This window comes from Physeter macrocephalus, chromosome 16 (genome assembly GCF_002837175.3).
Source record: "Physeter macrocephalus isolate SW-GA chromosome 16, ASM283717v5, whole genome shotgun sequence".
In the NCBI taxonomy this organism is placed as follows: Eukaryota; Metazoa; Chordata; class Mammalia; order Artiodactyla; family Physeteridae; genus Physeter; species Physeter macrocephalus.
The window spans coordinates 10,075,014-10,089,757 of NC_041229.1; the positions used below are offsets into that span (position 1 = coordinate 10,075,014).

General features: G+C 40.9%; 1 protein-coding gene across 1 annotated transcript in view; it reads right to left on the reverse strand.

Moving 5' to 3' along the window:
* Window positions 1–14,744, reverse strand: part of JHY (junctional cadherin complex regulator) — a 67,676-nt gene that overhangs the window by 42,444 nt on the left and 10,488 nt on the right. The window contains exon 3 of the mRNA XM_007128968.2: window positions 5,746–6,265. Within this exon, the coding sequence (XP_007129030.1) occupies window positions 5,746–6,265 (520 nt within the window). The remainder of the gene's footprint in view (window positions 1–5,745; window positions 6,266–14,744) is intronic.

Consider the following 14,744-nt stretch of genomic DNA (forward strand, 5'->3'; position numbering starts at 1 on the left):
GCGTATGTTGGTTTTTACATCAGTTCCTTGCCCTCACACATCATCTGACTAAGATCTTGCAATGTATTCAAACGTGATTTTTCCAGTGCATTTTAATGTGAGATTAACAGATCTATGAAAAATGGTGAAATGATTGTGGAGAAATTGAATTTAAAAATTAGTGGTTCTGGGCTTCCCTGGTGGCGCAGTGGTTGAGAGTCCGCCTGCCGATGCAGGGCATGGCCGCTGAGCCTGCGCTCTGCAACGGGAGAGGCCACGACAGTGAGAGGCCTGTGTACAAATAAATGAATGAATGAATGAATGAACGAATGTGGTTCTACTCTGAGCCATTATTTTCAAGCAAAAGTGCAATTCAGGTGACCCTGAGCAATCGGGGGGTGTAAAGTTACCAGGGTTCCTACAAAACACTGTATATTGTAAACACATAGGCATGGTTCAAAAATAAGAGATATGGAAAGGTATAAAGTGAAAAGTTTTGCTCCCACCCTACTCCCCCTCCACCCTCTACAATTAACCACTTATGTATCTTTTCTCACTTTTTTAAAGCATACCAAGAAAATATGATATGTATATTTTTATTCCTCCCCATTTTTTTGTACTGTATACACTTTTATACAACTTTAGCTTCTCTCTCAGTAATAATAAATCCTGATAGGCTGTCCATCCATAATAGTTCATGAGGAACATCTCATTTTTTTTAATAGCTACAGTGTACTCTGTTATATGAATATACTATAATTTATTACACATTCCCCAAACGATAGACATCTGCCTACTTTCTAATCTTTTGCTATTAGAAATGAGGACAAAACGAATGATTTTGTTCAAAGGTTATTTCAAAACTGCACACATAACTAGGATACATTCCTGGGAGTGGAAGATGTTGGGTCAATTTAAAAAATAATAATTACTAACGTGTATATAGTGCTCGCTGTAAGCCAGGCATTGATTTAAGCACTCGCCATATATTAACTCATTTAATCTTCTTAATAATTCTTTGAGGAAGGTACTAGTATTATCTCCATTTTAAAGATGAGGTTACTGAGGCACAGAGAGGTTAAGTAACCTGCCCAAGGTCAGATGGCTAGCAGGTGTCAGTGTCAACCAACCTGGCTTGAAAGCCTATACTCTTGGCCATTATGCTTTGCTTTCTCAAGGAGTGTATGTAGTATTTGTATTTTGGTCATTTATAATGACCAAAGTTGGATATCTTTTCGTATGTTTAATAGCCATATGTATTAACTTTTCTGTGAATTATCTATTCATATCTTTTGTGAATTTTTATATTGGGATATTGGTCTTTTTTCTTATTGATTTCTAGGAGCTCTTTATATATTAGAGCTATTAGTGTTTTGGCTGTGATATGAATTAGAAATATTTTTTCTAGTTCTTTATATTTTGGCTTTTTTTATGCCTTTTTTCTTGCAGAAGCTTTTGATATTTATGTACAGTTGACCCTCAAACAAAGTGGGGGTTAGGGGCACTGACCCTCCACACAGTTGAAAATCTATGTATAACTTTACAGTCAGCCCTCCATATCTGTAGTTCTGTATCTGTGAATTCAACCAACTAAAGATTGTGTAGTACTGTAGTATGTATTTTTAAAATAATCCACAAATAAGTGGACCTGTACAGATCAAACCCATGTTGTCCAAGGGTCAACTGTAGTCAAATCTATCAGTCTTTTGTAGATTTTGGACCTCAAGTCGGGTCCTACCTTTATCAAATCACAATATCAGATCATATATTCTCACACTAATTTGCTTCTATTTCTAGACTTTCTATTCTGTTCTTCTATTTTTCTGTCTGTATATGCATTAAATATTATCCTACTATTTAATTATTGAGGCTTAAAATATATTCTGTTATCTAGTGGGGCTAGATTCTCTCATGACTCTTAATTTCCAGAGCTTGCTTTATCATTCTTTTCTTTTAAAATTTATTTTATTTATTTCTGGCTGCATTGGGTCTTCATTGCTGCACAAGGGCTTTCTCTAGTTGCAGCGAGTGGGGGTTACTCTTCCTTGTGGTGTGCAGGTTTCTCATTGCAGTGGCTTCTCTTGTTGTGGAGCACAGGCTCTAGGCAAGCGGGCTTCAGTAGTTGTGGCATGTGGGCTCAGTAGTTGTGGCTCACGGGCTCTAGAGCCCAGGCTTAGTAGTTGTGGCATACGGGCTTAGTTGCTCTGCGGCATGTGGGATCTTCCAGGACCAGGGCTCAAACGCGTGTCCCCTGCATTGGCAGGCAGATTCTTAACCACTGCACCACCAGGGAAATCCCTGCTTTATTATTCTTGCCTGTTTTTTTTAATGTGAACTTTTCAAGTTTTATTTTTTTTAAAGAAAGGTTCACATTTTTTACTGGGATGTTGTGAACTTCTTAGACTTACTTTCAAATCTTCCCAAATACAATACACTGCTTAAGACCCTGTCTGATTCAACTGGGCATGGAGGCTTGCAACAAAATGATATATTAAAAAGCTGGGTTTTCTTGGCCGTGTAATGGTAATTGACATTTATTCATTCATTGAACAACAGAGGTCATTTATCCTTTCAATATTTCTAGTTTTAAGATATTTGTCATCTCTTTCAAAGAAATGAGTAGGGGAAAAGAGACTTTCAAATATGAAAACCTTCCAGATGGATGCTGCTTAATATAAAACAGCCTCCAAACCTGCCACCCCAACTTCTTACCTCCCACCCCCAAAATCAACACAATAATCCGATCAGCCATTGCAAACATCAAGGGTCAATGGGTACTGACTTACACAATTGTTACTGTAGGTTTCTGAAAAACCCTTTATGTTCCTTCTGTGTGGTCCAAGCACCAACAGCCTTGGCCATCACCTGGGAGCTTGATAGAAATGCAGACTCTTGAGTCTCACCCCAGATTTATTGGATCAAAATCTGCATTTTAACGAGATCCTCAGGGCGTTCATAAGTATCTTAAAGTTTGAGGGAAAAAAGGATCAGTGGTTCTTAAAGTGTTGCCCTGGTAGCAGAAGTGGTGTCCCCTGGAACCATGTAGAAAATTCAAATCCCTGGGCCCTACCCTACCCCTACTGAATCAGAAATCCTTGGGTGAGGTCCAGAAACAAGCCCTCCCGATGATTCTGATGCACCTAATGTTTGAGAATCACTGCTCTAGATCAGTCTTAATGAAACACTAGGAATACCTGGGGAGCTTTGAAAGCTTCCCGTGCTTACAGTGTATCCCAGATGACTTAAATTAGAGTTTCAGGGCTGCAGGCCAAGGAACCAGTATTCTTTTCATTTTCCAGGTGATTCCAATGTGAAGCCAAGGACAAAAGCCACTGCTGTAGTCTGGAACAATGCTTCTCAAACCTGGCTTCATGTTAGAACCACTTGAGGATCTTTAAAAAAAAAAATACTGATGCTCGGGATCTCACCCAGATGTGTAAACTGGTCTGGGTAGAGCTGAGAATCACTGGGTTTTTTTCTCAGGTGAATCTAATATCCAGCCAGAATTTCAAACCACTGCTCTAGAAATACCATTTCTCCCACATAAACTTCAAATCACAGTAAAGAGAAGGAGGTGGTAAATAGTTTGGAGGTGATGGAAGACAGACACGTTTCATTTCCCATGTACTTAACTGAGCCCTTACAATGTGCTAGGCTAATTACCATGAAGATTAAAAATAAATACAAAGCATAGTTCCTGCCCATCAGGGGACATATAATCTGCACTGGTAGAAAAACCCGCCCATACTGCATATATAAATAATGATTTGAAAGGGACACATTCCATGCTACTGACTAATTCAATAAACAAGTTATACCTATCATTCTATCATTGTTAGGTCAAACTAATTTGTATCCTTTTTTAAAAGAATAGGAGTAAAATGAAGGAAATATAGGTTGGAAAATGGTGAAGAAACAATTTCGAATATAATTAGCAATCAGCCCTTAAACATTTGAACCTGGAGAAAGTGGTGGACAAGGTCAGTGGCCACTTCAAAGAATAATTCGCAAGCTTAAAGACTGGGCAAAAGCCTAAAATGCTTTAAAGTTTCCTCCTTGGCATAATGAGAAGAAAATTATGCTGTGGAATCACTGGCAACACACCATGATATTGTCTGTAAATTAAGTTATAACTATGAAGAAAAATTAGCAATTACAAAATCAATTAAAGAGTTTATAATAAATCTTTTTTCACTTTTTTTATTAGAGATATAACTAATTTTTTTGTCCTCACTATTTGCCTCTTCTCTTTTGAGAACACATTTAAAAATAAAGGAAAAATATTGTCCTAGTCTAGGAGAAATTATTGGCTATAAACATTTTTCACAGAATTTATATTTTAAAATGAGCAACCAAGCAAAATTCAAAATTTCACAGAAGTTTTATGGAAAAGTACATTAACAACTAAAACTGAGTCAAAAATGTTAAAAATTCTGTTTGAAGTCAGCTAAGTATTCATTTTGATAATCAACTAAATATACACACCCATTCCTTTATTTTATTATTAGTTACAAAGGCAAGGATGTGACATAATCTTTTAATACCATATAAGGAGTTTCTCAATTAAGAAGAAAAAATCACAAATGTTCACCTACCTCATCCCTCTGTTCTATCAGGAAATACTTACAGGTTAGAACAGGTGAGCATGCTCTACATAATACCAGTTTGAATTTGGAAGAGGTCTAAGGGCATGCCTATTTAATGTAATAACCTCTCCTTCATATTTGAAAATGATCCCACATTAGTGGGTGATGAATTTCAAGTTGTCTCCTCAATAAGGGTGGTGGATGCACTGATCCAGCCAGTTTTCCCATGTTCACGAACATATCAACTAGGAAGTGGGCTGATGTGATCTTTATGTGCACCCATGAAACAGAACTAAGTTTACTGGCTCCAACAGGCTTTTTTTTTTTTCTGTTTTTTGGCCGTGCCGCACAGCTTGCGGGATCTTAGTTCCCCCACCAGGGATCGAACCCACGCCCCATGCAGTGGAAGCGTGGTGTCTTAACCACTGGACCACCAGGGAAGTCCTCCAACAGGTTTTGAATCCATCATCTGGGATAGAATTTACCCTCAAAACGATCAGATGAGAAAAGGACGGCACTTATTATTATTCCAATTTTATAGATGGGGAGACTAAAGTTTATAATGGTATCACATCATTTGCACAGGATAAAAGACGGTACAGTGATTATCAATGGAAATTGGAAAGATAATAGAAAGATAATAGAATCAACTGGATAATATAAAAAAATACTCATGTTGTATCCTGCCCTCCTTGCACTACCACCCAATATGTATACAGAGTCTAAGTTGAGAATCACTTCTGTAAGTGAGCTGCTGTTATTGATATGAGTGTGTCACTGCACCTCCAATGTACTGGAGGAATTTAATAGGGTTGAAAACCAGTGCCTTAGTGGGAACAAAGGCAACCAACAGAGGGAATCAAACTCTCAGCCCCGTATTTTATCTAATGGAGCAAACAGTTAAAAAAAAAATTCTACGGTTCCTTGAATAGAAACATTTTGAATATAATAATTGAATTACAGCATTGTAAGCCATTGATGGCTTTTATTTTGCTCTTAAGAATTTGTGGAATAATTCCCTTGATTCTTCAAAGAGGGGCAAGGGACATGGAGTTCATTTTACTCAGCCAGGTGGTTACAATGACGTCACCATCCCAAAGGAAGTGATACCTAGCCATTTCAAACAAAGGCAAATTCCAGTCTAGTGCGCAGAAGGGATTTTTAAGTAGCTGCTACATACCTGTTCTGGCTGAGTTTCCCGCCTTTTTTTATTGTGAAGTTGAAGATAAGAGTCCATTTTCGGAGTGGGTAATCCCAAAGTCAGCTTGTTTTTTTCCACAAAATATTGCTTGGACTTCCTTTGCCGAGGGCCGTGTGATCCTGGCAGGAATACCTCACTCTGTGAACCTGAACTCTTCAAGTACTGAGAGAGGTTGCTGGACTTCTCCTCCGGGTCACTGCTGCTCAGTGCTGAAAACGGCCCGCTGCAATGGGCACCATGCTCGTAGCTGGGGCTTAAAAATTCACTCCCAAGTAAGGAGGCTGTGCTCCGTGGGCTCTTCTTCTGTTCTCCTCTCCCCCCTGAGAGTTCCATCGAAGTCTCCTTGGAAGGGTAAAGTGGATGCAAAGTCAGATTTTCTGCAGAGCTGTCCACAGACTCTGGCAATGCTTCCACAGCGAACAACTTCCCCTCCTCTTTTTTCCTCTTCCAGTTTGGGTCATATCGCAGGTCTGAGTATTTGTCTTCTATGGGTTGTTGACTGCCCAAAGCAGAAAAGAAATGTCAAGTCCTTTATTCAAACAGATTTACTCGTTCTCTTTAGCTGATCATCTTATTCGAAATCAATCTCCATCTTTCTCCTACAATATTCCTTTTACTCTCTACATGGGAAAGACACATCCCAGGCTCAAATTAGACCCACACACTACACATAAGGGCCAAAAGTCGTAATTATCTAAGTTCATTGAAATATGGAATAAAAATGGGGGATGGGGACTTCCCTGATGGCGCAGTGGTTAAGCATCCACCTGCCAATGCAGGGGACACGGGTTCGAGTCCTGGTCCGGGAAGATCCCACATGCCGCGGAGCAACTAAGCCCGTGCGCCACAGCTACTGAGCCTGTGCTCTAGAGCCCGCGAGCCATGACTACTGAGCCCGCATGCCTAAAGCCCGTGACCCGCAACAAGAGAAGCCACCGCAATGAGAAGCCCGTGCACCCCAATGAAGAGTAACCCCTGCTGGCTGCAACTAGACAAAGCCTGTGCACAGCAACGAAGATCCAACGCAGCCAAAAATAAATAAATATATTTTAAAAATTAAAAAAAATAAAGTGTACAATTCGGTGATTAAAAAAATGGGGGATGGTTAATTTCTATATGCTGGAAAACAAATGTCTATAATGTTAAACCAGTAAATGGCCTTGATGCAAGGAATGCTGTTACTTAAGACACACCATAAGTTGAATAAGTAACAAGCTGCTGAAGATAAAATGGATTTCACACTTAGCTAGTGATTACACATTTAGCTGTTTATCTGGGAAGGGAAATTCGACTGTTGCCTGAACAACAACTCAGTCTGAGCCTTTCGTGTGAGGAAAGCAAGACTTGTCCCAACTGAATACCTACATAGGTTCATCCTCCTGTATCAGTGATTTTTACTTGTGACTTCATTTTGTCTTTGTATATTTTATCAAATGTGCTACAGACAGATCCCTAACTTTTGGAATCAGATGGTGCCTCTGAAAGCTCTCAGTTTGTACTCTCTTGGTCAAGTCTATGTACACAAAACTCAGTAGACAGGTCAGTGTGAGCTTTAAGCTGTAGATAACCCTATCTGAATAAAAGGTTAAGCACAGGGTCCAGCCCGAGGGGAGTGAACTGGTCTGTAATCAGTACATATGACCCCAAATAAAGTCCTCCCTTTTCTCCATGATGATCTCAATTTGTAAAGTACCTCCTAGTCTTAACCAAAAAAGAAAAAAAAAAATGCTGGTAATATGGCATATTTAATGGCTGCTTTGATCTTCAAAAGCTAAATGGGAGAGAGAGATTTTCCTTCCTTGGTACAGTAGATGCAATCCTCTAATCAAAAAGAAAATGTAAATCATCTGGGCTTTTTATGCTATTTGATATTCCCGTTTATAGAGGACATAATTTTATGCTTGGTAAACAAACTAATGGTGCCCCTAATGTTAATTTAGTCTTCTTAATGTGGACCTAGAGTTCTTTGATTTGATGTAAAGCAAAAACTAGAGCAGAAAGCCCCAACTCCTATGTCTTGCTTAATTGTCACTTTGAATTTTTAGTCTTTTTTTTTTTTTTTTTTTTTGGCTGCGCTGCGAGGCTTGCGGGATGGGACCTTAGTCCCCTGATCGGGGATTGAACCCGGGCCACGGCAGTGAAAGCGCTGAGTCCTAACCGCTGGACTGCCAGGGAATTCCCCTTGTCACTTTGAATTTTTTTTTTTTTTTTTTTTGTGGTTTTTTTTTTGTGTGTGTGTGGTATGCGGGCCTTCCTCTGTTGTGGCCTCTCCCGTTGCGGAGCACAGGCTCCGGACGCGCAGGCTCAGCGGCCATGGCCCACGGGCCCAGCCGCTCCGCGGCATGTGGGATCCTCCCAGACCGGGGCGTGAACCCGGTTCCCCTGCATCGGCAGGCGGACGCGCAACCACTGCGCCACCAGGGAGGCCCACTTTGAATTTTTAGTTCACGTATTAAGACGGAAAACTTCTTGGGATAGGCTGCTCTTCCTTTTCCACCAAGGGAAGAAAAATGATATTCTCCTCCAGCAAAGTGCCTGAATGGAGATGGTCCACGTTTGTCAGGAAATCGACATCAAACCATGCAACTCGCCGCTCCCGAAACTCCACAAGGCTGCCTGCCTCTGAGGCTTTGAGGAGGTTTCTCCATGTGATGTCCCCTCACGTGAACTTACAGGAGTTTTTGGCCCTGCCTTTCACTTGGCTCCAAGGGTCACTGGGCATGTAGTGTCCCGGGGGCAGGGAGGGGGCCAGCAGGGCATAATCTAGATTTGGGACTGGACAGACCTGGGCTTAAGTTCTGGGTTTGCCACTACCTATCTGTGCATCAGCTGGCAAATCATGTCACCTCCGAGCTGGTTTCTGTCAACTGTAAGCAGGGATCAATTATATTTGTTCTGTTTATTTCTCAAAGTTGCATAAAATCAAAATGAGACAATATAGCTTACTTCACGTTCTGTATTTGTGCTTATTTCACTTTTCACTATGGCAACCGTATCTTCTCACCTGGTTAAGGTCCTGGGCAGCAGGGACAGAGGGTTATCCTTCCTTCCCTAACCTCTACCCTGTGCTATGGGCAGAAGAGGCAACAAGTGATGCTTCAATCAATAACTGAGCATTAGATATTTATTTTAAAAAAAACCAACAGCAGTAAATGAGAATCTAAACATGCAGAAAAGCTTCCTGCATTGGACCAAATCAGTGAATGATTTTAGGGCTTATCTTGTGCTGCATTAAGTATGAGGTTCAGCAGTGGTTGTTTAGATGGGGAAGAAAAGATGAAAGTACATCTTCAAGTAAATAAAGATATAAATATTTTTTGAAATGAAGAAACATGCCATTTCCCGTATCTATGATATATTGAAAGGAAAAAGTGAGTCTAACTCTCTTCGTTCATTCATTCACTTGATTCGACAGAATTTAACTTTCCTCATGCATTTGCTCGTTCACTGTTTCTATATTTATTGAGCACATACTAAGTTAGGGGGATACAGTGGTGAGCCCACAGCCTAGTGGGGGATACAGACCAGGAAATGAGCTATTTGTGATTAGAGTGATGAGTGCCCTGATGAAGAGCATGGGGCCATCAGGACTCAGGAGGGACATCCAATCCCATCTTGGGAGAAAGGGAAGCTTTCTGAAGGAAGTGATGACTTAGCTGAGACCGAAGGCTAAGAAGGGCAGGAAGCGTAAGCCAGGCTGAGGAAACAACACGTAAAAAGGAATGGAGGGGAGAGAGAACGAGGGGCTTTCAAAGAACAAATTCTACCTGGATAAAATGGAAGGTGGGAGGATTAGAACTCAGGGTTAATTAAGCAGAGGTGAAATCTTGAAGGGCTTTGTAAACTCTATGAAGGGTTTGGCTTAACTACATTAACTTGAGAGTTTGGATTTATTTAATTAAGTAAAAATCATTTAATTAGAGAGCAAAGATGGTATAGTAAGACAAATACTTTTGGATAGGCAAAGTGATGAGTTTTTGGAAAGGATTATGTACAGAGGCCATATGGTTTTTTGGGGCAAAGTTTTAGAACAGGTAGCCCTGTCCTCTGCACTATTTAGAGCAGGGGTTGGCAACCTTTAAAAGTAACACACGTTATTGGAGCCCACTGTCTTGCTGCTTTTCTGGGTGCGTTGTAGAGTGCTGGCTTTGGGAAGATAGCACACACTACTACGTGCTGATCTAGGGAAAGCTTACAGTGAATCTCCAGTTTTCTCCTTCTGGCGACCCTATGGGGAGGTGCTATTATTTTGCCCATTTAATAGATGAAGAAACAGGCTTGTGTCACTTTTCCAAGGTCACAGAGCTAATACGCGGTGGAGCCAGGATATAGACCCTGGCAGTTGGCCCTGGGATCTGGCTCCTGTCCAGTAACTCGCCCTGTATCACACAGCCAATCCCAGAGGTGGTGGTGAAGCAGGTGCTGTTGCAGGGCCCGCCTTAGGGGAGTTAGTGAATCGGTCAGTCAGTCAGTTGGCCAGTCAACAAATATGTACTGAGTGGCTCCCCAAGTACTAGGCACTGGAGGTGAGTGGTGAGTGAAACAGAAACAGGCGGATGGAACTGGCTGCTGAGTGAGGAAGACAGGCAGACAGATCTTATGCACCAACAGTAATAATCAAGTAATAAGCTAGATGCAGAAAGAAGTACAGAATGTTATGGGCATTTAAACTAGGAGGACAGACCTTGTTTACCAATGAAAATATGCTGACCTCTTATTTCCAGATCCAATTGCTAGATGATATCTCAAAGTCCATTGCAAGTCTCTTGTTCTGTGATCCTATGATGAACCCACAAGAGTCAATAAACGAGCGATGCCCACTCTTTTTAACAAATAGGTAGTCTTTGATGATTGAAGGAAATGGAGTCTCTGACTTCCATCTCTGCAGTTATACTAAGAAAACTGGCACTCAGACTGGTCACCAGACTTAACTAGCATTAGTTGATGATGGCATGATGTCCACAGTCAGGGCTACAGACACCCCTCAGTCTCGTGGAATAAATGATATGGACTAGTTTGGTTCTGAGAAACGGTACCATAGAAAGTCAAAGGACAAGGGTCCTAGAATCAGACCGCCTGCGCTCAGTTCCTGGTGCCACCAGTTACCGTGGGAGTGTGGGCCAGCACAGGGTACTTCTCCGTGCTTCAGCTTCCTCATCGATAAGGATAATAATAGTACCTACCTAAAAAAAATAAAATAGTACCTACCTCATAGTCGTTGAGAGTTATTAAGCACATTTGTATACATATATATGCTTACCTCCAGTGCCTAGTACTTGGGGAGCCACTCAGTACATATTTGTTGACTGGCCAACTGACTGACCGACCGATTCATTAACTCCCCTAAGGCAGGCCCTGCAACAACACCTGCTTCACCACCACCTCTGGGATTGGCTGTGTGATACAGGGCGAGTTACTGGACAGGAGCCAGATCCCAGGGCCAACTGCCAGAACTATGTTCCTGGCACGGAGTAAGGAAGGTCCCGGGAAGGGCCGGTTATAAAAGCACATGCCAACGAGCTCCATCACTGGTCTTTGCTCGCTGTGTGTTGTGTTCTGTCACCATGACACAACACTGGTGTGTACTATGCTTCCTCCTGATGGATCTCAAGGGATTCTTCTCTCCCTAGGGCTTAAGTTATTTCCAGGACAAAAAGTTGTCTCGTGATGCACTAAGTGGGACCTTAGCGGCCTGAAAGAATGAACACTTATCTTTAAAAATCCAATATTTTTTACCACGACCTAGGCAGCATGGAGAATCTGTTTGAACTGTAATATAGGAAATGGGATTAAGAAATGTCAGTGTAAAAAAAAAAAGAAAAAAAAAGAAATGTCAGTGTTTCCACATGATGAGATATTTTAAGAACTGCTGAAAGATGATGAGGAAGATAAAACTGGGAGAATTCAATTACTTTAGACCTTCAGAAAGAGCTGTAATTTCTAGTCTCGACAAATTGCCATTCTTAGATGCCCACGGAAGCAATCTCACATGCCCTGGAAAAGACTGATATTTTAAGTGAAACCTAGAAAATACAGAAGGGTTTGAAACAAATCAGACATAATGAGTTGCTCTGGCTGCGAAAGATGTTTTTGAACCAATCGTTTGAAGAGACACTCTAATAATGTGTATTTACAAGATGAGAATCGGAAAATGTGGCCCTTCTAAGAGCTTTAATTACACTGTACCGTGTACACCTGCAATGATTATCGTAAAACATCCCCCTTTCTTCCCCTTTTGATGGAAACCATGTGTTGAGACAAATGGGAGTTTATGTTTTGCAAACTGTCCAGCATGGAAAGCTGTAATACTTCACAGAAACAAATCTAATGGCTGAAATAGAACATGATACTAAAGCACGCCATTGTTCTGAGCTTGTGTGCGGAGAAGCTCAATTGTGTTGTGTGGTCCAGGTCAACACACTGGAACAAGATGAGTGTGAAGTGCTCCTTCATCAGTAATCTTGTGCACACAACACACATACCTCATTTCCTCCCCATTTGATAGGAAGGTTACACAGACAATGAGTACACAATGCTTTTGTTGCTGTTCAGACAACAGATGCCAGGTCTGCCCTTCAGATGCCCAGGTTAGAAATGGATGCAGAGAGGAAGGGGAGGGTGGTCTCATATGCATATGCCATCCTATCTGCTGGCTCTAATGGACCATATTTGAGCAAGACTGTGACAACTTCAGTCCAAATAAAATCAAATCTCCATTTGACCAAGAGCCTCATATTCAGCTTAGTATTCAATCAAAAAATTACTAAAATTAGAGCATGTTTCTAGTACAATGAACATCCTTTGCACTCACAGTAAAATATTCAATAACTGGCCATTTTGCCTGTCGAGGAGGTGAATAAAAGCATTGCTATTAATCATTTAGCAGTTATTTATTTGCCACTTTAAGTAGGCAGTTAAATTGAAACTGCACGTTATTATTGATTTAGGTTTAATTTAATCCTTTTAAACAGAACAATTATTCCCAATTTATATGCCATTAAACCTTTTATGCATATGAACAGCAAATTAAATTTCTGTTTAAGTGTTTTTTGTTTTTTTTTTTTAAGTGTAAAGTTTTTAATGCTTCTTTAGGGAGCTATAAAACTGACAATTGTTTCCAAGGATTTCTGAGTTCTGGGCTCATCTTAATCTTTTTATCAACAGCTTTTAAGTAAATAAAATGAAATAAATCCAAAGGATTAAAAAATCACTTTTGCAAGTATGAAATAAAATGGTTCCACAAGTATACTGAAATGCTTCGGGGAGGCTATTTACAACCCAGAAAATTTCATTTAATGCAGGCATTTATTCTGCTAAAAATATTAAACATCTTAATAGAAGAAAGGTAGTTTAATGAACCGAAGGCCAAAGACTCTTTAGAAACACACTCAAGTGAAGGGACTGGATTGTTATCTGGTGAATTTTATTTACTGCAATTATAGAGTTTAGATAATTCCAACTAAAGTCCCTATTTTTTTTCTTTTTGACAACAGGTTTATGGCTGCAAAATAACCAAATATTTGCCCCAAGTTCTTATTAGTACCAGTCTTGATTCAAGGACAATCTGAGTGTTAAATGAAAATAAATTATCTTAAGAGGGCGTGTTAGTAATTGCAATGTAAAATTCTAGTACCTCGTTTCTAATTAAGATTATCTTATGTGAAGCAAAGGCTGCATCTTCACAAGGGAAATGCTGTATGACACAGAACATATTTAGAAACATAATTCCTCTTGTTCAGTGAGAGTTTACAGTGCTCGAGCCAGACATTTTCTGTGGAAGGCTTGGATATTCTTTTCATTCTCCAGAAACAATGGCTAAAAGCCAGGGACCCAGATTTACAACATTTCCAGGTGCATATACTTTCTTTAGATAGAGTCTCTTGTATTTTAAACGCCAGATATTTACAGCAACAGAATTGCCAGGTAGCTGCGACTTCATGGGAAAAAGCACTAGACAGGTCTTGATACCTGGGTCCTGGTCCAGATTCTGCCACTGAGCAGCTGTGTGAACTTGGGTGAATTTGTTACCCACTCCAGGCCTCAGGTTTCTCCTTTTACAATAAGGAACAGGCTGACCTTTAAGAGTCCTAACAGATCTCAGAATTCACTAATTTTTAAATTGAACTGGGCCTATCATGCGAAACTCAGCAGTGTATATAAGTGTTGGGAAAAAAACATTTATTTTAAATTCAATCCATTAGAAAATTATAGTAACCAAAGATGTCTACATTTCCACATTTGTCAGGGAGTAGAAACAGATGAATACAGTGGAGGTCGTGAACTGAACTATCTCCTTAGTTACTTGGTTACAACCTTCCTAATCCTCTTGATAAACTTGCAGGATTGCAGGTGATGTAAATTTAAATTACACTTTGTGAGGTTTCAAATTCACTATTTATTTACTTATTTTAACACAGTAATGCATCCCCATTTGGAAATAAGCTAGGAAGGAACTCGTCGTCGTCTCCGAGGGCAATAAAATCCCAGGAGTCACAGTGGCTTTCGCGTTTCTGGTGGGGACTGTGCCTCTGATAGACACAATGCACGCCCAGGCACACGCCTTACTCCCTCCTCTGCTTGTCTGTCACGATGGCACCGTGCCTGCTCTGAGGAGCGCATCAGGGTTTGACTGCTGCACAGTTTGTGAGCAAGTGAGCATAAAACAGCAATGATGGGACTTCCTGGTGGCGCAGTGGTTAAGAATCCGCCTGCCAATGCAGGGGACACGGCTTCGAGCCCTGGTCCGGGAAGATCCCACGTACCGCGGAGCAACTAAGCCTGTGCGCCACAACTACTGAGCATGTGCACCTAGAGCCCGTGCCACAGCTACTGAGCCCGTGAGCCACAACTACTGAAGCCTGTGCGCCACAACTACTGAGCCTGTGCACCTAGAGCCCGTGCCACAGCTACTGAGCCCGTGAGCCACAACTACTGAAGCCTGTGCGCCACAACTACTGAAGCCTGTGCGCCACAACTAC